The sequence below is a fragment of the Neophocaena asiaeorientalis genome, unplaced genomic scaffold, assembly GCF_003031525.2.
Source record: "Neophocaena asiaeorientalis asiaeorientalis breed wild unplaced genomic scaffold, Neophocaena_asiaeorientalis_V1.1 scaffold45, whole genome shotgun sequence".
Taxonomy (NCBI): domain Eukaryota; kingdom Metazoa; phylum Chordata; class Mammalia; order Artiodactyla; family Phocoenidae; genus Neophocaena; species Neophocaena asiaeorientalis.
Window position 1 is genome coordinate 13,179,896 of NW_020174642.1, and position 25,155 is coordinate 13,205,050.

At 53.7% G+C, this 25,155-nt stretch overlaps 1 protein-coding gene across 4 annotated transcripts in view; it reads right to left on the reverse strand.

Annotated features, from left to right (window-relative positions):
- LSS (lanosterol synthase) overlaps positions 1 to 24,573 on the reverse strand; it is a 40,088-nt gene extending 15,515 nt beyond the window's left edge. For all 4 annotated transcript variants that reach the window (XM_024758334.1, XM_024758332.1, XM_024758333.1 and 1 more), the window contains exons 1-17: positions 24,471 to 24,573; positions 23,833 to 24,001; positions 22,956 to 23,094; positions 20,802 to 20,910; positions 19,550 to 19,671; positions 18,065 to 18,161; positions 15,828 to 15,963; positions 15,443 to 15,551; positions 14,673 to 14,791; positions 13,275 to 13,372; positions 12,990 to 13,017; positions 11,295 to 11,351; positions 10,601 to 10,672; positions 10,306 to 10,356; positions 9,606 to 9,755; positions 9,104 to 9,200; positions 8,211 to 8,316 (exon numbers count right to left, since the gene is read on the reverse strand). In XM_024758334.1, the coding sequence (XP_024614102.1) occupies positions 8,211 to 8,316; positions 9,104 to 9,200; positions 9,606 to 9,755; positions 10,306 to 10,356; positions 10,601 to 10,672; positions 11,295 to 11,351; positions 12,990 to 13,017; positions 13,275 to 13,372; positions 14,673 to 14,791; positions 15,443 to 15,551; positions 15,828 to 15,963; positions 18,065 to 18,161; positions 19,550 to 19,671; positions 20,802 to 20,910; positions 22,956 to 23,094; positions 23,833 to 24,001; positions 24,471 to 24,484 (1,673 nt within the window). In that variant the 5' untranslated portion in view covers positions 24,485 to 24,573. The remainder of the gene's footprint in view (positions 1 to 8,210; positions 8,317 to 9,103; positions 9,201 to 9,605; positions 9,756 to 10,305; positions 10,357 to 10,600; positions 10,673 to 11,294; positions 11,352 to 12,989; positions 13,018 to 13,274; positions 13,373 to 14,672; positions 14,792 to 15,442; positions 15,552 to 15,827; positions 15,964 to 18,064; positions 18,162 to 19,549; positions 19,672 to 20,801; positions 20,911 to 22,955; positions 23,095 to 23,832; positions 24,002 to 24,470) is intronic.
- Between the last annotated feature and the right edge of the window lie 582 nt (positions 24,574 to 25,155).

The following is a 25,155-nucleotide window of genomic DNA, read 5'->3' on the forward strand; positions in this document are numbered from 1 at the left end:
AAAAACTAAAGTATTTAGGGATTAAGGTAATCACATTTGCAATTTACTTTCAAATGGTTCAGGAAAAAACATATGGGAGGGAGTATGATGAAGGAAATACAGTAAAATGTTAAAGTGGAATTAATTAAAGAAGCTTCACCTAAAGCTGGAGTCAAGACAGGCCTGTAAGGGAAGTGCTCAGGCCCACCAGGCATCATCAATTACCCCAAACAGGAAAAAATGGCCCTCCACATCTCGGGCAGGAAGGTGTCTCTGCTTACTATCCCGCAGGAAGAAGAAAACTCTCTTTCCCACGACAGCCCAGCCAATCAGAGACAGCAGCAGCCCATCAATGGGAAGCCTCCATACTCTGGATCCCCAACCCCTCCAACAGACTCTCTGGTTATCACAGCCCCTATAAAAGCAAGTTCCCTTTCTTATTCTCTGGATTTTCCTGTGATCTGTCACAGTTCGCATGTCCCGAATTGCAATTCCTCTGGCTATTCTGAATAAACTCACTTTTGCTGGTAAATTAACTGGCTATTGTATTATAAGAGTTAACAATAACAACTGAGCAATAGCTGGAAGAGGTAAATAGCAGTGCTTTTTACTCCTTTATAACTTTCCTACAATTTTGAAGTTAATGAAGAATTTCAAGTCAATCTAGTAAAATGGAATATCCCATATATGTATTACTAGAGTAACTGACGCCCTCAAACTATACCTAAAAACACTCCTAAATTAAAAATCTTAATATAAGTTAATATATTTGTTTAAAAAATAAAAACTTATGTTCAAACTCTCTAGAGGTAAATATAATAAAGTAATTGGGGGAAAGTATCTGTAACATAAGATACAGAATTATTGTGCTTAATAAACATGTAAGGCAAGAAGAAAACTCATCCCAGCAACAAAGTTGGAAAGGGTATGAATGGCAATTCATATGTGAAAGAAGAAACAGAAATTACCTATAAGCGTCTGGAAAGAATATTTTAGCTCAGTAATCTCCAAAGAAATACAAATGAAGTAAATCCACCAGAAAACTATCATAATTTACCTTCCAAAGCAGGAGTTTTTACACAATAACAATAGTTATTCTGTACTTATCACATGCCAATCTCCCAGTGCTTTCGTGTGGTATCTCAATCCTCCCAGTTCCGTGAGGGTGTACTATTGCCGCATGTGGCAGGGGGAACCTAGGCAGGGGGGTGAAGTGACTAGACTAGGATCTCAAGCAGAGAAGGGGCAGGGGCAGGCGCATCCACCCAGACAGGCTGACTCCAAGCCCACATGGCTCTAGGGAAGAATAATGGTCCTGAACAAAGATTTAACAAGAGGATACTGGCTCAGGTTAAAATGGGGAAAAGCTGTAAAACAGCAATGAAAATTCAGAAATAACCATCACAACCCATACTGGAGGAGATGCCAAACGACAAGGGAAGTTATCAGCTGCTCTCAGGAACCTCACGGTAAACGGAGCCAGTTACGTGAAAGGTGCACTGTGGAGATCAAACAGTCAGAACACCCTCTTCTCAGGGGTGAGGAAGGGCAGCTGGCTTTCTTTCTGGTGCTTTTCTGTATCGTCCAAGTCTCCTTCAAAGAGCTTGTTTTACTTTTATTATAATAATTCTTAAAAAGATGAGTAAGAAGGAAGGTCAATCCTGTGAGGGCATCTCTGAGGACAAGGTTGCCAAAGGAAAGGACCCCAGATCACATGCACAGCACACAGCCAAGGGACCAGCCTGGCCTGGGTGACAAAATGAAGACTAGACACAGTGCCCACTTGTGCCCCCTTGTGGCTGCACAGCCTGCCAGACAGAGGGAAACCAGCAAAAACATGACTGGATACTCCTCCAATTTTTTTGGAAATAAAGCAACATGCTCCTAAATAACTCATGGGCCAGAAAACTCACAATAGAAATAGAAAATGCTTTTAACTGAACGATACATCAAAACTTACTTATAAACTTAAGTGTACATTTAAAAAGAAAGCCTGAAAATCATTTATCTAAGCATCCATCAAAGAGAGCTTTCTCCTCTGTGGGAGGATTTACTGCAACTTCTTATTTTTCAAACCGTGGTCGCAGACCATTGGTGAGTTATGATTGACATTTACTTAAATTGAAAATATACATATTATTTATACCTATATAGATAAAGGGATAGTATACATCTTTAATTTTAGCTGTACCTTATAGACTTATTAATAGATTTATTTATTATCTGTGTGTAAGCAATAGTTTCATAAAATACAAAATAGGATGCACGCATGCCATATACTGAAAATAAGAAACATGTGTCCATTTATTACACTGCTGTCTCAGTTAGGTGTACGGTTTTACACACAAAGGTATGGGCATGATATACACTGCGTCTCTCACTAAGGAATGGCCCATGCTGGAAAACGGCCACTCTTACACGACGGTGAACTGAGCAACAGAAGCACCGCGCGGCCAGCTGCACAGGCCATTCCAACCACAGCCACCCTTTCTGCCCTGTACACACAGCGATGGCTCCTTAAGGCCAGGCTGCAACCTCTCTGATAGGCTCAGGCTTTGTTGCCTCGCCTTTCCAGATTGCAGCCAGGGAGCAATCTTATAACTACTTGCAAGCCTGGGAATTCTGGTGGCGTTTTCCCATACAGTTATAGCTCAGCGATCAGTTTAGAGGTTGTTCTCCATCCTTCAAATCTTTATTCTGCCTACTCAACGCAGAGCAACCCTCTTCAGCAGTGATGTGAGGATCCTGCAGCCCCTGCCTGTTCTATGTTTCCCAGTCTAGTAGAGCAACATTGGGATGAACCTGTAGACACCAGAGAATCTCATAACGTAATTTCCAGAAAGCATATATTTTATTTTAACTGTATTATGTAGAAAGAATTTATATTCATTTAATGTCGTTCACAGGTAATTATGCTATCCTCTAAGGGTGAATGTGTAATTATTCTGTAACAACTTCCTTGCATCATTTTTTTCTCTAGGTAAGCTTTGTAAGTCTTTGAAATTGAGAAAATAACATTTGAACCAATAAAGTTGAAAAATCAGCATTTTTTTAAAAAAGAGGCTTTTAAAAAAAAAAAACAGACTGCTATAGAAGTTCCCTTGCCAAAACTGATTCATAAAAGAGCTAAAGTTTGTTTGTTTACCAAATTACTAGAAAATAGAGATAAAAGAAAATGACTATATATGAAAAGTTGGATGTGTGTTTTCAGTAGAAGGTATGAGGGGGACTTCCCTGGTGGCACAGTGGCTAAGACTCCACGCTCCCAATGCAGGGGGCCCAGGTTCGATCCCTGGTCAGGGAACTAGATCCCACATGCATGCTGCAACTGGAAGTTTGCATGCCACAACTAAGGATCTTGCCTGCCACAACTAAGGACCCGGTGAGCTGCAACTAAGACCCAGTGCAACCAAATAAATATTAAAAAAAAAAAAAAAAAAGGTATGAGGAATAAGGATGCATTTTTGTTGAAAGGAAAAAAAGAAAGTAATTTTGTTGTAAGTAAAATGATTGTTCCAGAATAAGAAAGGAAAAAGGACAAAACTTGAATGGATATAAAAAGCTGTAGGTTTATAGAAAAGGAATCTGGAGAAAGGAATTTTATGTGTAGTCACATTGACTAATGTTTGGAGTGGATTTATACAAGTTTTTAAAAAAGGAAGAATTTTAATATCAAAATTACACTGATTCTGGGAGTGGACTGGAGTGGAGACTGGAGTGGATTTATACAAGTTTTTAAAAAAGGAAGAATTTTAATATCAAAATTACACTGATTCTGGGACTTCCCAGGTGGCTCACTCGTTAAAAATCTGCCTGCCAATGCAGAGGACACGGGTTCGAGCCCTGGTCGGGGAAGATCCCACGTGCCGCAGAGCAACTAAGCCCGTGCACCACAACTACTGAGCCTGTGCTCTGGAGCCCGTGAGCCACAACTACTGAGTCCGTGTGCCACAACTACTGAAACCCAACGCCTAGAGCCTGTGATCCGCAACAAGAGAAGCCACCACAATGAGAAGTCCGTGCACCGCAACGAAGAGTAGCTCCTGCTCGTTCCAACTAGAGAAAGCCCACACGCAGCAAGAAAGACCCAATGCAGCCAAATATAAATTTAAAAAAATTACACTGGTACAAAATTAGAATTTGCTTTTCTCTGTTAAAAGGATAGTTTTCTTAGATTATTGGTCTGCTCTTAATAAGAAAGGGTAAACAAATGTTTTTCTTTACCTTTAATGTAATATGTCTAGAAAACTAAGATTCTATGATTTGTCTTTTTTGGGTCTTTGATTACTTAAGAAAACTGAGTCTTCTCTATTAAAAGAGACAAGCTTTTTTACAACTATGTAACTTTTCGTATGTGTTAAATTTCATGGGAAGCATTTTCAAATAAGAAGTGATGCTGAACTTTTTTTAGGAAATATTTATGTGGAAATTATTAATAAATATTCCAGGACTTCCCTGGTGGCACAGTGTTTAAGAAGCCGCCTGCCAATGCAGGAGACATGGGTTCAAGCCCTGGTCTGGGAAGATCCCACATGCCGTGAAGCAACTGAGCCCGTGCGCCACAACTACTGAGCCTGCACTCTAGAGCCCATGAGCCACAACTACTGAGCCCACGTGCAACAACTACTGAAGCCCACGCGCCTAGAGCCCGCGCTCCACAACAAGAGAAGCCACCACAATGAGAAGCCTACACACTGCAATGAAGAGTAGCCCCTGCTCGCCACAACTAGAAAAAGCCTGTGCACAGCAACAAAGACCTAACACAGCCATAAATAAATTTATTGAAAAATAAATAAAATAAATATTCCAGTAATCATATGAAATTCCCAAAAATCTGGTATGCCCTGATATAATTCCAGCTCTTTTCATTTACAAACAGTTATTATTTTACTCTGATGCTTCTGCAAAAATGTTCCTGCAAAAGTGCTTCATCTTCAAAGAGATTCATGGAAAAGACCCTCACAAGTACTCTAGAATGTAGGCTTCTGATAACTGCTCATTCATTAGCGTTCTGTTTTCCAAAATTAAAGGACCCTTTTTCTCCTCTTTTAAGCTGTCTGCAACTTACAGCAATTTAGTAAACACTTATCTTTTTCTCCCTACCTGGTCCCTCAAGAATTCTGAAACTCCTATTAAATATTCTTATTTTTTCATAACAATACATATTTGCAAAAGTTAAGTAAGAATCTGTTCTTGTAACAGGACACAACTGGACAAGTCCTTGGCTTGCCCTCTTAGCCTAAAGAGACTTTAAAGATCCAATATGAGATTCCTCATGAAAAGTTCCAACGAAACAGATTTTAAAGAGCCTATATGGTCAGTCGCTATTCCCACTGCACTTTTATAAATAATCAGGCCAAGTTTATTGAAACTAGACTCAGTTATCTTTGATAGAAATGGAGGTGATTATAGAGAAAAAAATCATGTTTCAATAATACACCTTTATGTACATCAGATTCTAGTACTATTAATTGTCTTTTAAATTTGTTTTCTAAGTGTAAACTGGACTGAATCCTGAATTCTTCTGACTTCCTCCAATATGTGGCTAGAACTCTTACAATTTTCTTCCACTCTTTTGATTTTTGAATCACTATGAAACTAAAACTGCCTTTTTCCTGAAGCCCTGCAAGCAAAAGCTGGACAACTTGATACAAACTTCAACAGCTCATGTGAGGACAATTCTCATGCCTGTTGCTGTGTGGCCACTCAGAAAGATCACCAGAGACATTCACACTGAAAACCAGGAAAATCTGTCTAATTGCCACACTTGTCCTCACTGCATCTGAAGATGCTTAGAACCCAGCATCTAGAAGTCATCTCAACTAGCTGCTCTCCAAACTCAGAAATTGAATTTATAATTTCCTTGAATTATTTACCATTATTTTTCTTTTGTTTCCATAGAAATGCCTCTCATTGAATTACCTGATTGCGCAGATCATATAGAGGCCTAATTTATGTGGAAAGACACCTACGATGCTGCCTCCTGAAGTAAACACCCAAGGTGCATCCTGTCCTGAGGAACACTGAGGACATGTGATTGCTGACACAGCGTGTGCGCCTCCGTAAACAACTTTTAAAGTTTTTGTAGACTGACTTAGAAAAGTAATACCCGAATCTGATTATAACCCATTTGATTTATTTAATTGATTAAATTTGGGCTCTGGGAAATTTTTCAATCTTGATTATTGCTCTTTTTATGGTCATCACATTAATTTTGCAACAGTTTTAAATGCCTACCAGCAGCCACTCACATACCAAATGGTATCAGGATCAGACAACTGGATGAAATTTGCAATAACCACATGAATGATGAAGATGGTGACTACATGGCCCTCCAACCTGTCAATTCAACTAGTGAAAACAGCAAATACGTGACTCTTCAGCCTGACTACAACAACGGTGGAGAGAGAGAATAACACTACACTGCTTGGTGATACTCTCAGCCGGCTGAGACAATGACCAAAATGGGGAACTGTTAAAATCAAAAACAAACAGAGCCCAGCCTCGAAAATTCCCTGAGCAGACAAAACCAGTTTAATCATACAAACAAAGGCTACTTTAGCCTTTTGCAAGACTAACTTGACCTGGGTCATTTCTTGTTTACACCTCTGGAAATCATAAAGAAACTTGAACTGCTTCCCAAGGTTGATACGAGGTAATCACTGAAAATTCTAATATTGTAACCAATCACGGTGAAGAATAAACAGTTATGCCTTCTCACAATATAAGCTCTTTATAACAATACATACCCGAGCCTCATTCAATGTCTTGGTTTGTGCACTCTTGGTTTGCAAACTGTCTTTGTGGTGTGTACGTGATCAATTTTTACTAATGATTCATTGGCTTTACTTTTAGCTATTTATGAACCTTTGACAAAATCCTTATCAAATTGAATCCAACAATATATAAAAAGCAAAGCACATGATGACCAAGCTGAATCTATACCAGGTTTACCAAGAGCCATGAAACAACAGAATCATACAAGGATGAAGGAAAATCTACAAGAACCGCACAGAAGCCCCATAACACAGCAAGTCCACATCCACATCCTCAAGAACTGGGAACCTCTGTGCCCCAAAACACAAGTCTGAGATTGTTCACAGCCGGATGATTCATAATAACCCACTGAGAGGCCCTGAAGGATATACAACAAGCACATGCATAAACAAAGCATGGCGTCTGCATTCGACAGTGGCGAGAGATAGACGTGGGCTTCCATGTTGGGATCACAGTGGGCAGAGGAGAACCGGGGGGGAGCTTCTGGTAATGTGTTTGCCCGACGTGGTCACATGGGTGTGTCCACTTCATAATTAATCCAAGGGCTATATGTATGGTTTGTGTACTTCTCTAAACATGAGCCAGACTTCAACAGGAAAGGTTTATTTAAAAACTACCATTATTTGGGCACAAGTGGAGCTGGGGGTACAGGCATACCTCATTTTATTGTGCTTTGCTTTACTGCACTTCGCAGACACTGTGTTTTTTACCAACTGAAGGTTTTTGGCAACCCTGCATCGAGCAAGGCTATCTGTGCCATTGTTCCAACAGCATTTGCTCACTTCATGTCTCTATCACATTTTGGTGTTTCTCACAGTATTTCAAACTTTTTTATTTTTATTATATCTATTATGGTGATCTGTGATCAGTCATCTTTGATGTTACTATTACAAAAAGAATTTGACTTGCTGAAGGCTCAGATGATGGTTAATATTTTTTAGCAATAAAATATTTTTAATTAAGATACGTACATCGTTTTCTTAGACATAACGCTACTGAACACTTTACAGACGACAATATAGTGTAAACGTAATTTTCATATGCCCTGGGAAACCAAAAATTCACGTGACTCACATTACTGTGATATTTGCAGTGGCTGGAATTGAACCCACAGTATCTCCTAGGTACACCTTTATGTGTCTTCTTTCAATGTTACTAAGAAGATGCAAAAAAATAACTCATTTTTGTGTTATAACTGTGCTACTCTGACCCCCAGTACACACATTTGATATACTTCAGGGCCTACAGCAGGATTCAGGAGCATCTGAAACCCCTTCCATTTTTAAATGAGTTTTATTCCAGAGCCCCCTGCCTGAGATGGGCCCCCGGCCTGAGCACCCCAAGTGAGCAAATGGCTTGCTCTCAATGACATCAAGGTTGTCTGATTTCTTGGCCCCAAGCTAATGGTACCCACGCTGTGTGACTGAGCATCCCTGTGCCAAGGCCGCCCTTACCTGATCTCTCCGGCCCTGTGGTCTGGGAACTGCTTGTGGAAATGCTTCAGCGCCTGCATCACAGCCGAGGTGCACTCCACATATGTGTAGTCAATCATGATGTCCCCTGGGAAAGAAAAGGAAGGCTTGAGAAATGTGAACTTTACCTCAGCTGCCCAATTCGGCAATTCAGGCCAAACCGTGACACAGGAGAACGCCGTAACATGCAGAGCCTGTACAACACATCACGAGCTTGACCATCCTCCAAAGGCACGGAGGAAGCGCCACCAGCGAGCAGCCCGGTCACGTGGCCACCAGGTGGGAGGGAGGCACCTACAAGGTGACCTGGAGGCCCATCTGTGCTGCAGGACAGCCAGGCCAGTGGGAGGGTAACAGGGAAGCGCACACAGCAGAGCTGCAGCCCACCCTGAGAAGGCCTCCACAGGAGCACATCTGCCAGTTACAGGAGCCCGACAAATGCAGGCCCGGAGGAAGGGCACAGGGGTGCACACAGACGCAGCAGGAGGACACAGGCGAGTGGGTCCCCACTGTCACCTCCCTGTGAGGAGCTGTGGGCTCTGTGAGAAGCATTCAGGAGACAGGCCGGCCTCCACGGAAGACAGAGCAGGAGCCGGCCCAGGCTTGGGCCAGAGAGCTGGTGTGAATCCCACCCACCTCCGAGAGGCAGACTGCAGCTTTTCTATCCACAACCAGGGTCACCGCACCCTGGAAAGTCGAGAAGCACGGGACACTCTGGTGCCTGGGGGCTCCTTAGAGCATCCGCCCGCATCTGCCAGAACATTTGTTGGTACTGCCCCCCGCCAGGGGAAAGAGCTCCAGGCTCTGGCGAGAGGTCCAACCTCAGGCACGCAGGGCCCCCGAGTCTGTGGCCACGTAACTGGCCGACCACTCACCGAAGATCTCTGAGGGGTTCAGAAGCTCCAGAAGGTGTCCCCCACGCTTGGTCTCGTAGGTGGCAAACCCTCCGTCAGGGTTCCTCATGCTCAGCAGCTAAAACCAGAGGGAACATCCTGAGAACTCACCCATGCGCTGAGCACGTGCAAGGGCCCACAGGCTGTGGCACAGCTTTCTAGAAACACCCCAAGGCTAGGAACCAAGGAGCAGGGATGGGAAACAGGGAGCCGGTTTTCATGTTAAACCAGGACCCTCAGGCGCCCAGAACAGTGGGCTGCAACCTTTATCAACCAGGTACTCCGTGACCGCCCGGGACCACTCCCCGGCACGTGCATGCTTACCACTTATAAAGCACACGCGCGCCACCAAATTATGTGATCTCCACCGTAAAAATTGGAAAAAACTTGGGTGTGCTGAGAGGGTCTGTGGTGGGGTGGCCAAGACTCCACGTGCACAGTGCCCTCAGCTGTGTGACCAGAGCCCCACACCCAGCAGCCTCACCACAGCGACAGCATCGAAGAGCCGCTCTCGTGGGACATGCTTGGTGACAAAGGGACACTTTTCCTGCAGGAGAAGGAGGGACTTCAAGGCCTCAGCTGTGCAGTCGGCAACAATCCAGCCACAGTCCAGTGTACTGAAGGAGAAGCCGCCCTGGAAAGTGTGGGGCTGTAAGGGTGGAGGCCAAGCCCACACCTGGCCACCCCAGGCCATGGCACCTCGCACGCCTGCACAGAGCCGAGGCCCATCCACAGCGGAGGTACAGCCACAGCCCCAAGCCACACACACGTGGACGGCCTCCAACTTCCAGCACAAGGACTGCAGCCTCTGCCCGTCACCGCCTTCAGGCTCTACTGGGGGACGGGCACAAGCAACCCGCTGTGAGAACGCAGCCATGGCCATGTCCATGCCCCCACGTGCTGCAAGAACTGCCCTCCCCACTCCTCCCCTCATCACTGCCATTCATGTTCTGACAGCTTATTTAATGTCTGCACGTGCTGCTAAGTGCACACAGTGTGTGACATGGTGGGGTGAAGCCCACAGAGCTCAGCTACTGCATTTACGCACACTCTTCAGTCAGGAATATCTTGGGTACATCAGTGGAACCCCGCACTGTGCATCTATCAGAACAGGAAGCCGAGGAGAGAGCCCTCCTCGAGGGCAAAGCCCGGCTAACTGAGGCGGGTGGGGTTGGCCGCGGTACCTTGCTCATCTGGCGGTAGTACTTCTGGTAGTCGGGGAGGTTGTCTGGGACCTGGTGAGAATCCGAGGGGCAGGAGGGAGCACGTCACCACCATAGTACACAGACACCAGGCAGGGAGGGGCCAGCACAGCAGGACATGCAGGGACCCAGTGCCGCCGCCCTCATGGTCACCAGTGCCAGTGGGAACCCTCCAGGTAGCACCCACGTGGCCCACTGCCCCCACCCACAATCAGGGCACGCCCTGGGCTGGAGGGGCACCCTGCCTGTGCGAGGCACGGACCAGGCCTGGTCTCACCTGCGAGACCCGGAGATACTCATGAGCCTTCTGCAGGCAGGACGAAAACTCTGGCCTGTGCTGTGCACCCGCCTGGGAAAGAGGAGGGGGTGAGCCACTAGCCGGCACATGCCTGCGCGCGTGGCTGGTCCCTGGACGACCCTGGCGATACCCGGCCACCACTGGGAACCAGGAGCAAACCCACCCAAGTCTCGGGGCTCTCGGGTTTCTGCCGCCAAGTCAGAAAGACATGGTGGAGCGACAGCAGAAGAGATGGTCCACACCACCCTGGCCCCAGCCCCAGCCTGTGCCCACAGGGCCCCTGCCCATCTAAGGCAGGCCCCCACGTGGCCCAGACTCCTCCCCAAATCCTGCCAACCTCATTCCCACCAGCATAAAGACACGCTCCTGTTTCTCTCTAGTACATGCTCAAAAGTATCCGTAGTAAGCAATCTGAGCACTGAGAAGGGCCTGGAGCCTGCTCCCCCTTACAGAAGACCCCACCACCTCGTCACCTCGGGAACAGCCCTACAGGGCTCCCTGCCCCTGAAGACTTCAAGCCAGCCCCACACCTAGAGCTGCCAGCAAGACCACTGTCTCGGAGCCCAGGTAAGCGAAGGGTCAGGGCCGGCAGGTGCCGTGTCCGGCTGGATGCAGGGGTGGACATACAGGAAGAGCAGGTGGAGGCTGGAGAATGAGGGACAGAGCCACATACCTCCAGCAGAGCCTGGATGGCGAACGCGGTGTCCCAGATCTGCGAGCCATTGGTACCCTGTGCAAAGAGGACAGCACTACAGCAGCCACCTCCCACCCCCACCCCAACTTCCCAGATCCGATGGGTGCCTAGAGGGCCAAGGAAGGTGCAGGGGCATCCACCAGCTCCTACAGAGAGGTAGGAGTCCAGTCGACTCCTCACCCCAGGCTCTGTACCCCTAAAGCCCACGAGGCCCTGAGAGGGGCTGGTCCTGCAAGGAGACATGGGTCAGGCAGCCAGGCCACCAGCCAGGACAGAGCTCCTCAGAGCACTTCCAGGATTTGGAAGACCACCGCCATGGCCTCCACTGCTTGCCCACTAGCACAGAGCCCAGACAAATCGGTGGCACTAAGGGACACGAGACACTGCAGCCTGGCAGGACCATGTGTGGGAAGAACACACACAGCATCTGGCCCAAAAGACCTGAACCGGATCAAGCCTCAGGGCCGAACTGCCAGTTTGCAGAAAATCTGGGGTGCAGAGCAGGCAGAAGGTAGACATGCTAGGGACAAATGACCCAGAAGAGAAGGGCACCAGGAGACTGTAGGACAAAGGCAACAGCAAGGATCAGCCTCCCGGATTGGATCCTGATACCAATGAACACACAGCAAAACCCCACCGGGGGCTGCCGTGAACTCAGTGCGGACAGCACAGCAGTTTTGTCAGGACCAGAAGCCCTCGTAAGCTCCAGGGCTGGAGGTGTCAAAGCGGGTGGGGAGCCACGTGAGGGCTCATCGCCCTCCTCTACTTCACGTGTTTCAGGAATATCTTCACACAAGACTGGCAGCGTGGGGGCCAGGGAGCTGGAAGTGGGGCTCAAGTGCACCTGGCAAGGGCACCTGGGGGGGGGTGGTCTGCGCTGGGTGGGGCTGGGCCCATGTGCACTCGTCCCAAAGGGCCCAGAGGTCAGTGTGACCCAAGGACATTGCTGGAGGCACCACATTTGCACACTGAGTGACAGGAGACAAAAGCTCCCGCTCGGTGACCCCAGGGCCCCTGCAGCCGGGACAGGACCAGGTCAGCCCAGGTTGCCCAGGGACCCAGGAGCCCCACCCCCAGGGACACACACAGGATGTAAGCTGGGGGAACAGCACCTACAACACCCAGACACTGGAAACCAGCAAACGGTACAAAACAGAGGTGCGGTGTACGCGGAGAGGGGCCACGGGGAGTGTGTCTCAGGACTCTGAAGGTGGTACCTCTGGGATGCTCAGCTCACGGGGCAGCAGAGGGCACGGGTTCTACTCTGACCGCATCCTGCTGCTGTCCTGACCCCGCTCACCAGACCCAGCATGCGAGCTGTGAGATCATCAGTTGTCCAGCAGCAGCTGGGCTGGCGTCTGAGAACCACCGTGGCCCTCGTCCCCCCACCCCGAGCTGCAGCTCTGAATGACTCTGGTATACAGACTGCTCCCGTGGTGTGGCTGCAGGCCCTCAGCTCTCCCACCACCCCCCAGGGCCTGTTAGCAGCCCTGCCAGACAGCACACACCCAGGAGGTGCCCGGCGGTGCCCCTCAGATGTGGGACAAGGGGGACCTGCAGCCACTTACCACACGCTGACAGAACACATCGGGAGGAGTGACTGGGGATCTTAACAAACCCAAAAGGCAGGAACAGTTGCAAGGAAGCAAGCAGCTGTGGCCCTACAGCCCTTACCTGCACTTTCATGCCGTCGAGGCCCAGCCTGCGAGGAGAAGAGTCCAGGTCAGGGAGCAAGGGCAGAGCTGGAAGTCAGGGGCCCAGAGCCCGTGTCCCAAGAGCAATGCGCCCCCGCAGCAGGGGACACGTGAGGACAGCTCCCACCCCCCCACCCAGCTGTGTGGAGGGCCCACCAGGGGAATAGGCCTCCCTCAAACACAGAGTTCCCTGCATGGGACACGCTGGCCTTCAGGCTCTCAGCCACGCCCTTCCCGAGGGCCACGCCCTTGCCGCCACACTCACCAGAGGTAATCGGGAATCCTGGACAAGTGCCCCTGGAAGGCAGAGGAGGCCGGCCCCTCCCTGTGCCAGCACGCAAGCATGTTGATGGTTTTCGAGATCTGGAGGAGACAGTCCTGTCAGGACTCTGCTCCACACCTGCCGGGTTCCCGGACTTGAGGGCCGCAGACCTACCCCACCGAGGCCCCAGCACAGCCTTGCTGCAGGCCAGACCTTCTGTTCTAAGCCCTTTCCCAAGCACTCACTGCTACCAGGCTGCAGCCCTGCCCTGGGAGAGGTGGGAATGGGCCAAGGCACGTGTGCCAAGGAGGGAGGGGGACGGCAGCAGGGAAGAGACAGGGTGACCTGTAGAGGTGACGGGAGCCCAGCCAGCTGGTGAGCAGAACCGCCACGAGGGTGACGGGCAAGGCGGGGACCCCTGAGTGGGCACATGGGTTGTGGTGTGTCCTGAGCTGCCTGAGATAACTCAGGGGATGGAGGATAGGGCTGAGGGCCACGGGAGAGACGGAGCGACTCGGAGGTGAGACCAGAGGCGCAGGGCCTGACTGCTCAGAGCAGATGTTCTAGAGGCCCAGCTCTCCTACCCCGGGACCTCCTAGGCCAAGGTCCGATTACAGCGCGTTTCTAACTTGCTTTATGCAGCCTTAGGTCAGAGCCCACGCAGAATCCCCTGGCGCTGAAAGGGAAACAACTGGCCCCTCGGTGGGGCGGTGGCAGTTGACATCCCCCAGGTACCACCCGGCCTCGAAAACACCTGGGAGCAGGGTCACGCGTGGGGCTCATGGACACTGCGCCCACTGGGCTCACACAGAGAAGCCGTGGGCTGACCCAGCACGGTGGCCACGGTCACGGCCGCCCGAGGCTCGCTACAGCGCTGCCTCCTGCACCCAGTGCCCTAAGGCTGCGGGCCAGCCTCCCGACCCTGCACTGGCCACCCGGGCTCACAGCCCCACGGGGCAGTGCAGAGTCAGGAGCCCAGAGGCTCTGAGAAGCAAGTCTCGAGTCACCAGCCTCAACAGGAATCAGGAGTGGAACGCAAGCACCCTGGTCCTGCAAACCCCATAGGAGAAAGGCAAATGGTGGGTTATTAGGGTTGGGGAAGGGGAGAGGACCGGGGGAGGAAAAGCAGCCCACCCCACCGGCCAGAGAGACCTCAGGAGGCGGCCTCAAGAAGCAGTGCTCCAGACACACCAGGTGGTGGGACGGGAGGGCGGGCCAAGCACAGGGGTCCTGGGGGATCAGAGGCCCAGGTCCCACGTAAAGGTGTGACAGCCTCCAGTGGGAGACCTCACCTCCAGGGAGACCCCCACTCCCAGCTCCATAGACACAAGCCTCTGGGCAACCCGCCCCCAGTCCTCGCCCACCCCAGGCCCAGACAGCCAGTGGGCGAGGGGCGCTGACCGGGCCGATGCTGAGGTACTTGGTGAAGCGGTCATCGGCTGCGATGTGCTCATACAGCTTCTGGATGGCCCGCTGCCGCAGGCCGGCGCTGTGGTGGCGCTCGTACAGGTTGAGGATCGCTGCGAGGGAGGGGGGGCGTCAACAGGCACCAGACACGGAGAGGAGTCCCAGCCCCAGCACAGACCCCCCAGGGCGGTCGGCCCACGGCGGCCAGTCTCTGGGCCCCCCCTTGCCACCCCCTCACCCACTCTCCTTGCCTGCTGGTGCAGCCCCCTCCCTGGCATCCTGGTGCTGCCCTGCAGACCCCGCAGCCGTGCAGAGCATGTTGCCTCCCAGTGCCGACAGGGCGGGTCCCGGCTCCCACCCCAGGGCCCATCTGCAGGACCAGTGAGGGAACGAACGAATGAATGAGGGGGAACGTGGCCGCCTGCGCACACAGCACCCGCCAGGCTCCAAGGGGAGGCCACCCGGCTCTGAGCAGCCAGGAGGACCCACGGGAGATGGGCTTGGACTGGCCTCGTGGGGTCCCGCCCCTTCTCTCCCACTGAGGAGGAACTACCGGCCCCTCAAGGCCCTGGGCTCCGAATCCTCTGTCCAGGAGCCCGAGCCCCAGGTGGGTCTGCTGGACACGAGGTGTGCACGCCGGCCCCCTTGTCCCCACAGGACCCCAATGCCAGGACTCATCGTAGGGCCATGTCCCTCCGCGTTCCCTGTCACTTTAGGTGTCGACCGACCCCCGGGGAGCCCAGCCAGCCCCTGGGGGCACCCACCATACACCACGTGGAGCAGCCAACTGTGCGGCGTGTACAGCTCATCGGGGGCCACGCTGTCCCTGTGCGCCGGCCAGTCGATGCGGCCGTAGTCCTCCACGTAGAGCTCCTGAGGGCGGCAGCGCCTCAGCCCCAGACCTGCCCGTCCCCTCTGCTGCCTGCCCTCCCGAGCACCGATGAGCACCCACCCTGCTCCCCAAGCCCCATGTCAGGGCTGCTCCCCAGGGACACACTGGGGCCTGGCCTTTGCTCACAGGTGCCCTGCAGCCCATCCCACTGCACAAGCCCCCAGGCAGTCATTTAGGGACAGGAGGTGGAGGCTCCACTCTGTGGGGCTCTCGGCTCCGTGGGGTCCCCGAGAGCGGGCATACATGGTCAGGCTCACCTGGCGGAGGCTCTGGACCAGCGGGTCCTCCTCAGCGCTCAGCCGGATGCCATAGCAGTAGGCCATGGGCAGGTACACCTGCCGGCAGTGGCACCAGATGGTGGAGGGATGCGCGGGCATCCAGTCAGGAAACAGCCTGGCGGGACAGCGTGTCAACAGGGCCCCCCACCACTGCAGCCCGGGGCCCTTTCAAGCCTGAACACGGGGTGGACGGCTGTCTCCGGCCCAAGTGGGCACAGCCGTGCTCCTGAGGGGCGCAGCCCACAGAAGCCGACAACTTCTCCTGGCTCACCAGGTGCCTCCTAGAGCCAGGAGACTTGGCTCCTAAACGGTGAGGACTGCCTGTGGGTTCCCAGTTGTGACAAACGTGCCACAGTAACAAAAACGTTAATCACGGAGATACTGCGTGAGGGGTCTACAGAAACGCTCTGGACTATCTCTGCAACTTTTCTGGAAATTGAAAACTATTCCTAAATAAAAAGTTCACCTAAAAATCTTCAGGACTGCCACATCTTCTCAAGGCCTGTGTCTTTGATCGTTACCTCTGCTGTGCTTCACCCAGATATGCAGCCTGACGTGAGCACAGCTCTGCCAGCCTCCCAGGTAGGGGCGCGCCTGGGCTGTTTTCTCCACCCGCCCCTTTCAGCCTCCATCCTCGAGTGAGAGGGGAGGCCACGTGGAGGCCATGGGGAGGTGAACCTGCCTCCCCTGCTCCCAGGCGTAAGGGTTGGGCGGATGTCCTCAGCCCCACCACCCCTGGCCTCACTCTCGAGGGCTCCTCCACTCACTTTAAAGGGCGTTTGCTACATTTTGGGCAACGTTTCCAGCTTTCCTGCAGCTGAAGCGGTTCAGGGTCTCTGGTCCTTCATCCTGCACACCTGCCCTTTACACTCTAACCTATGCCCTCCAAAACACCTTCCGCCAAGACTAGCAGTGCCCTAGTTACCAAGAGGCCCGGCAACCACGGCCTGGGCCCTGCGGCGCGGGGATGCAGCCAACACAGTCCCCCACACCCGCCTCTGACACCACACCCCTCCCAGCACCTGCTCAGTGCCTTCCTCTGCGGCTCCTTACACACCGGGTAGGTCCAAGGTCCAGCCAGCAGGCCCACCGGTAAGGAACGCTGGAATGGCCCCAGACCACTTCCCACCCCTTCCAGAGTGGCCAGCCTTGGGTAGGTCTGCCCCGGTGGAGGCTGGGCCGTCAGCCCTTTCATCAGGCCCCTGCTGTCATCTCCTGATCGGCCCCTTCACCTCGCACCTCTCCTCTACTGAAGTTCCCTAGCGCAAGGGCCCCCCAACCTCCCTGACAGCTCCCTGCTCCAGGGACCTCACCTCCTGAAGGTGATATTGGGGTACTTATACGCATATGAATGTATTCGGGACACATGTCCAGAGATTTCATTAGATATTCACAAAATGTTTAAAATCTCTGGCTTATAAGTATCACACAATATGGAATTAATGTCGATTTTGCTGAGTTTTTAAGCACTACTGTAGTTCTGTTAAAAGAAAATTCTTATCTTTTAAAAACACACACTGAGGGCTTCCCTGGTGGCGCAGTGGTTGAGAGTCCGCCTGCCGATGCAGGGGACATGGGTTCGTACCCTGGTCCGGGAAGATCCCACATGCCGCAGAGCGGCTGGGCCCGTGAGCCATGGCCGCTGAGCCTGCGCGTCCGGAGCCTGTGCTCCGCAACGGGAGAGGCCACAACAGTGAGAGGCCCGCGTACAAAAAAAAAAAAAAAAAACACACACTGAAGAGTTTGCAGGGGAAACAGAATGTCTGGGATCAACTTTAACATTCACCAGCAAAAAAGACAAGGGGGACAGTCAGCACGGCACACCCAACACTGGGCTGGGGAGGCCTGCATGGGCTGTCACCTCCTTTCCTTTATTTCTGTAGATACTCAAAATGTCCATAACAAGACAGTCACAGGCATCTATGCAACAAAGGCAGCACGTCACGCCCCACACCAGAGGTTCTGTAACCAGCAAGGCGGGACCCCAGCCACCTGCCACATGGCCCAACGCCCCTGCACCTCCCTCCCTCCTGCCCAAGAGGGAACGCTCTCCTATCGTCTGTAGGACTCAGCCAAGCAGGGGCTCTGCCAGAAGGCTAACGCCACCCAACTCCACTGAACGGACAGCCCCTCATCTGACTAACAGGCAGCAAGTGACCCAGGGCGGCCTCACTCTACTCGCGAAGAGAGTGGTGATCGTAGATGGGGAAGCGTACCACATTTCTGGGAACAGAGTGTTGAGGCCTTCCCAGCTGTACACGTTCAGGACAGCCAACCAGAACTTCCCCCAGGAGGGGATGAACACAGCACCACCTGTGGGGAGAGAACAGGCCCCATCACCTGCCTCTGACTGTGAACATGAGACCCTCAGGAATCCAGTCCCCTTCAAAAGGCAGGCCTGCTAAGGATCCTCTCCCTGTCGTAAGACGCAGGCTCCAGAACCACTCGGGACCACCCAACACCAGGGCTGCTGGGTGGAACCGACGTCTTCCCCAGAACAAGCCTATCTGGCCCCTGCCCCCAGGAAGTAGAAGCTGGGAAGGTGAGAGGCCCAGGCGCACACGGCAGCCCCTGTCCACATGGGCCTGGAGGTGATGAGGGAGTCGACTGTGCACGCTCGGCCTTCTCCCTCCTGAGTCCACCTGGCTGTCCCGCGCGACACTGTACCCACGCAGCAGACGGTCTGGACTGTGGCTGTGGGGATGCTCGTGGCCCCGTGTTGGAGCCACCCCCAGCAGCACTGGTCCCAAGCACAGAAAAACCATCCTGGACACGATTCACAAGGAGGTCTCACCCCAAACCCAGGTGTGCAGAAAGCAAAGAACCCACAAAGCTACTAGGGAAGCGTGGCCTGAAGACATTCCTTCCCAGACAAGGAACCAGAAATCAGCCTTGGGACCTCACACTAGTGAGTCCCGAAGCTGACGATGGATTCGTTACAAGAGCAACACACGTGTGAAGAATGCAGGCTCGTGAGAAAGTGCAGCAGGAGGCGTCACCCAACGTGGCAGGTCAGGAAGTGACATGCAAGGTGCCAGGCGAAGCGTGAGAAGGAACCCCCGAGGCAGCGGGGCTGGCTGGAAGGTGGGACATCCCAGGCAGACGAAGCGGCTTCCTGCGGAGCCCTGAAGCAGGAAGGGGCTTCGAGGTGCTGATGGGAAGCCCCTGTGTGCGAGCACAGAGCAGGGCGGGTGAGCAGACTGAGGAATGTCCGTGAGAGGAGGGCAGGCGGGTGAGACGCTCCGGGCTCTGCAGAGGAGCAGTGAACGTTCTTGGGGCAGCAGGAGAAGAAGGGCATCCCCAGGCCGAGGGGAGGGAGTCACCCCAGGAGCCCTATAGGACACACAGGAGAGCGAGGGCGGAGGGTGCAGGCAGAGCCCCACCAGCTCCCACCACTCTCGTGCGGCCAGGCTGCCCCCAGGAAGGAGAACTCCCACAAGCAACGCACAAGCGCGTTGTTCGTGAGTCCTTTTGCCCGTTTGCAAAACAAACAGAATTATATGGCGACCTTTATTTGTGTTTTAAAAATTTACTGGCAAGGTTAGACAGTTTCCTCCTGTTCTGCTTTGACACCTTCCTGGCTCATGTGTTTTGCTGTATGTGAAGTGCAGGTGCACCTTTCTATTTCCCATTTTCGAGCACTCATTATGCTGAGGTAACGTGAACTCTTTATTACGTAGCACGTGCTATGCAGGGTGTACCTTTCTTGTGAAGAATATTCCGGGCTCGCACCAGGTCAGGATCGTCAGGCCCCACACCCAGAATTCTCAAAGACACATAGTTGAGCGCAGTCCCAAACACCGTGGACTTATCCTCAATGTGCCTACAGAAGCAGGAGACAGGTGAGAAAATGACGTCTTCCATTACTTGTAAGAAATTAAGCAACGCTTCCGTTAACTTTCCTCAGCAAATCAAGAATGACGTAACAACACGAGAAGCATCCAGAAGAGCCACTCTCCAGGAGGAGCTCCTGCACCTCCATGACACCTGAGCAGTTCCAAAACTGCCCTCAAGACTTTCCTGGTGGTCCAGCGGTTAAGACTCCATTCTCCCAATGCAGGGGGCGCAAGTTCGATCCCTAGTGGGGGAACTAAGATCCCGCATGCTGCAGAGCACAGCAAAACTTCCCTCCAGGACCTGCCCGGCCCTGTCCGTTTACTTCCCATGCCTGAATCAACATGACCCCAGGCAGTGGCCCATCAGCAGACCCTACATCACTATGGCCCACAGAGCAAGCTCCAGAGGCAGCATGCCAGGGCAGGCGAAGGCACTGGTGAGACCTCAAGTCTGTCCCAGGACGCAGACGGCAAAGAGCTGGGATCTGAAGCTCGAGATGCCCACGACCCCATCCAGGAGGCAAGCAGAGCTGAGCTGTCCTCCTAGGATTCTGTAAGGCTGGTGGTGTGGAGTTCGCCAGCCCAGGAGGGGCCTTGGGAGTGGCCAGCCCAGGAGGGGCCTGGTTGCAGGACAAGAAGCACCAGGGCCCCACAGCCAGGTGGGCAGGCAGTTGACCACCTTGGGACAGGGCCCTGCTCCCAGAGCGAGCGACACCACAGAAAGGCAGGCTGAAACATGGGGAGAACTGCCCCGCCTGCCTCTCCCTGCTGCCATCCCAGGGTCAAGGACAATTTTCTTCTGCCTTAGTGATGACAGCAAATGGTCTTCACTGTGCTATATGGGTCTCAGGAGTCTCTCAATCAGTCATGAAACTCATTACAACACGAGCTGCAAAACCGAGGCCCGGAAAGTGAACAGGTCCATTCTGAGAGCCCCAGGGAAACCCGGACCCAGCCTGCATGTAGCCTCCAGCCCATTTCCCTTCTGACAGGCTCTCCCTGCCCACCCAGGGCCAGAGCCACAGTCACCCCACCCCTGACAGGTGCATCTCCCACATAAGAACGGGGTGCACGTGCATGCGTACACACGCAGCGACGCAGGGTCGGGCAGACTCACAGGCCCCAGCCGCCATCAGGAAGCTGCACAGACCGCAGGTACCGCGTAATCTCTTCTCTGTATCCAGCCGGCAGAGGAATGTGCGCCACGTAGCACGTGATCAGGAGGCCTGTGCGGCAGAAAAGATACTCCTCAGCAGGCACTCAGCACTGCTAAGCCCAGGCCCCACTCCTCCTGAGAACCCCAGGTAACAGGCAGCTGTCCGCTAGGGTCTCCTTCCTGTGCAAACAAGCCTGGGAAGGCTATTATTCCCGACCCCATCAGGGACTTTAGAACTGGGGCCCCAGGCGCAGCGGCAACAGCACACGTGACACATATCACATGGGGCGTGCAGAGCCCACCCAGCCACTCCCAAGGTCCCACACTACTGACATGCCTACGGGAAAGAAACACTAAACAGGTCATCCCTGGATGGGGTAGTTTACTCGCTTACATTTACATTTTCCTGTTTTATTAATTTTAATAGCACACATCACTTTGCAAGATGGACAACAATAAACGTTACCCACAAAGAACCTTCTGTTCCCAGCCTAGCCCTCCTGAGCATGGTGTTCACAGGCTACCCCCCGCCCCTCCACCCTACCCCCGGCCTAGACTCCATCAGCCACGTGCCCACGGCACCGAGCACGCGGGGTCTCAGGCAGGCCCCAGCAACAACGTGTCATGGAATGGACGCCCAACTACGGCCAGAGGCATGAGAAGCCCCAGTAGACACACCCACACAGGCACACTCTGGAAAGGCAGATAGATATGGAGACAGCACAGAGGTTCACAGAAATAAGCCCATCTCCTTTCATAACAGGTACGACGCTGTCAAGACAGGGAAACACACAAGCAGGAAGCAGAGCAGGTCTTCCCCATTTTACAGGCGAAGAAACTGAGGCACAGCCCCTAAGTGGTGGGGCTGGGGCTGGAGCCCAGGAGGTCCAACCCCAGAGTCAGTGGTCACCACAGTGATGCTCAGTGCCACACGGGCCACACAGAGTCATGACCTCCATGAGCATTTGCCAAATTAAAGCAGAAAAAGACAGGTCAAACTTCAGCCAGCCACGGAAGAACCCTGAGACGGCACCCCCAAACAGGCCAGTGTCCACCTGAGAAAGATGGTCTGTCCAGAGTCCAGAGGGAGAGAGGAAAGCCCCAACCTACAGCCTGCAGAGGGCAGGTGGGGCAGCAGGCTGAGCCCAGAGCTACAGCAGAAGCACAAACCAGTGCAGTGTCCCCAGGACCAATCACCCACTGAGCACCTGGCGCCAGGCACATGGGACCAAACCCAATTCCCATCATCCCCACCTCACAGATGAGTCAGCCAAGACATGGTGAAGTCCTGTCACCTTGCCCAGGGTCAGAGCAAGCCAGTGCAGTCACTGCTTCCCCATGAAGATCCTGGGGAAAAGTCTCAACAGGCTCCAGGTCAGACCAAGGGAAGAAAGCCCAAAGACTTGCCCCCAAGGATCAGGCCCCTGGGTCCCTAGTCAGGAAGATACAAAGCTGTACAGTCCAGGAGGCAGCAGGGCTTGGAGTCAAAGCAGAGGTGGGAGCTTGATGGACTCCCAGTGCTACTGCCACTAAAGGAAAAGGTCCTTCTGCATAAATGCAGGGCATTTTCCGGACTACAAAGCTGAGCATTTCTTTAGAGAAACATTCCCAGGATGCAAAACAGACTTGTCTAGCCAAACCAGTTCAGTACCCAAGGGCTCCAACTGCAGTCCTCCTACAACTCACCAACCTGCACCTACAGGTCCCAGCTGAGCTCTCCTGGCCAGCACTTCAGGTGAGTTCACACACACAAGCTGCCCACACAGGACTTAAAAGATTCCTGCCCACCTCTGCACTTGGCATAGGCTAGGCCCTCCACTGATGCCCCTGCTCTGCACTGGGACTCAAGAGCCTCCCCCGGCCCCCAAAGCACCCCCGCTTCCTTTTTCAGAACGCGAGCTAGCTGGGCCTTCGCTCCCGTCCCCTGGCAACGACAGCAGGACAACTCAGGCACAGGGCAACCTCCCCAGTTCTTTTCTATGTGAGCTCCCAGTTTTTCACCTGTTCACGCATTCACACCTCAGACGTTCACCAAAGGCCTGAACCAGATCAAGCCAAGACGCCAAGGATGCCCCAGGGTGGCCTCGCCCACAGGCCACAGCAGCACGTTCCTACCTGGCAGGAGGAAGAGCGGGCCACCGTAATCACCCGCCCAGTGGCCATCCTCAGCCTGCAGTGCAGCGTAGAACGTCATCCCGTTGAGAGCCCCCTCACGGGCTGTGTGGGCTCTCGGCAAGTCCTTAAAGTGACTCCTCTGCAAAGAAGAAAAAGGAGTGGAGAGCTAAGTGGTCTGCAGCTAGGCCAGAGGAGGCCTTGGCACTTAGAGACCAAGTCAAAGTAACAAACCTGAATTGCTTTGAAAGTTTCAGCTGTTTCAAGAAAAGGCCTAAAACTCAGACGATGGTATTGCCAACCTTAGCAAACGAATGGTTCCACATTCTCATGGTTCTGCGTTCCAGTCACACATTTGCAAATTTCTTCTCAGCTTCTCCAAGACATCTTGAATAAAGCAGGTGCCCAAGTGTGTGGGGCGGGGCACTGATGCCCACCCAGACCTGGAACTCAGGCCTCCCTCGGGCAGGGGCCACGGGATGGCACAGTGACAGGGAGACCCCGTTTCTACGTCATACTCTCTAACTAACTGAATTTCTCTTATGAAATTCACTAGACCAGAAACTTCTTTTTCTGAACAAAAACGAAGTTAGAGCAGTGTCTTACACACAGCTTAGTGACAAAGGGATTGGAGCAAAGGGGCCCATTCACTTCATGCTCTATCTTTACCTCGATTAACCCCGGTAGGAAACAGCTTTGGCGACACGAGACACAGGTGCACAGCACACATCCCTTCTGTTGCACCAGAGAAAAAAACGCCCTTCACATCTAGCTGCTTGAGGCTCCTACCGGCTCCTGGTGCCCACTGCTAAGAAGGGAGGCAGGTGGGTGTCTGGCGGCGTCCCAGACACTGCACGTGGCGAGCAGAATCAGCACTTACGGTGTCCAAGCCCAGTAAGTGAGCTTCCAGGCCAGACTGCCCTCGCCCAGGGTCGTCTTCTCCTTGGAAGTATGTCCACGTCTGCCTCCCCCTCTCATTGCTGAGACGCCAGCGGCTGAGGTCGGTGGCGGGCTCTGTCTTGTAGGGTCCCCCTCTTCGGCGCAGACACCTGGAAGCGATCGTGCTCAAGTGACCTGCTCGCCAGGTCAGAGGCCAGAGGCGCAACGAACTTCCCGTTTCACCCCAGCGACCTGCGAGCAGACCACTGTTTCCCTTACCTTGCAAAATAAAAACCCTCTTGGCGCGCTTCTGCACCTGAACACCGCGCCGTTATTTCTCCGGCAGAGGAGACACAGGCCACAGGGACCGCCGCCCACGTCCGGGTCCCCACCCCGACCCTCAGCCCCACCCGGCTCTCCTCGGCCCGGCCCCAGAAGGTCCCCGGGCGACACCACCGAAGGAGAGCGTGCCCCTCTCTCACCGCCCCTCACGGCCCCCAGGGCCGGTGCCGCAGGTCTCCACTGACCGCGGGCGGGGCCGGACGGCGCAGCAGCCTCGCTGGAAGCCCCCGACCCAGTGAGACCCCTCCGCTGCGCCCCCGACCGCGCCCTCCCTTCTCGAGGGGCGCGGGGACTCACGTGCCCTCCGTCATGACCGCCGCGCGCTCCCGGTTCCGCTCAGCCTGCGCCCCGCAACCGGACCAGCCACCACCTGGCGACGGGAGAAGGCGATGGGAAGATGCCCGCGCAGCCAATCAGAGAGCGGTGAGGGTGGGTCCGGGGCGTGGCCTGCTAGCTCAGTGGTGGAGCGCGAAGGTCTGAGCGGTGGGGGCGGGGCCGGAGAACATTGAACAAAGCGGGATCGTGGGGGCGGGGCGCTGAGTGGGAGGGACTGGGTGGTTAGGCGGGGCTTGGTGAGTGGGCGAGGCCGGGAGGGACGCGATGCCAGTCACGCCCGACGCCGGAGTCTGTCAGCCTCGGAGCGACTTGTGGGGCGAAGCGCCAGGACGAGGCCACCAGGGGGCGCCTGAGACTGAATGACACTTGGGGAGGGTCCCACCCGAGACCGGAAGGCAGGAGGTCTGGGGAGCGGCTAGTGCCCTTGAGGAAGAGCCAGAGGCCCGAGGCTGTAGGTGAGTGAGTGAGGGGAGACACGGCCGCGAGGTCCCGCGGAGGGCGCGACGCGCGGGGGAAAGGCTTCCGGGGGGAGAAGGGGCGCTGGCGGGCACCTGAGAGGAACTGACAGGAGAGAGCTGATGGGAGGGCGACTGACAGGAGGGGAGATGACACCAGAGAGGAGACGGCAGGAGAGGGGCTGACGGGA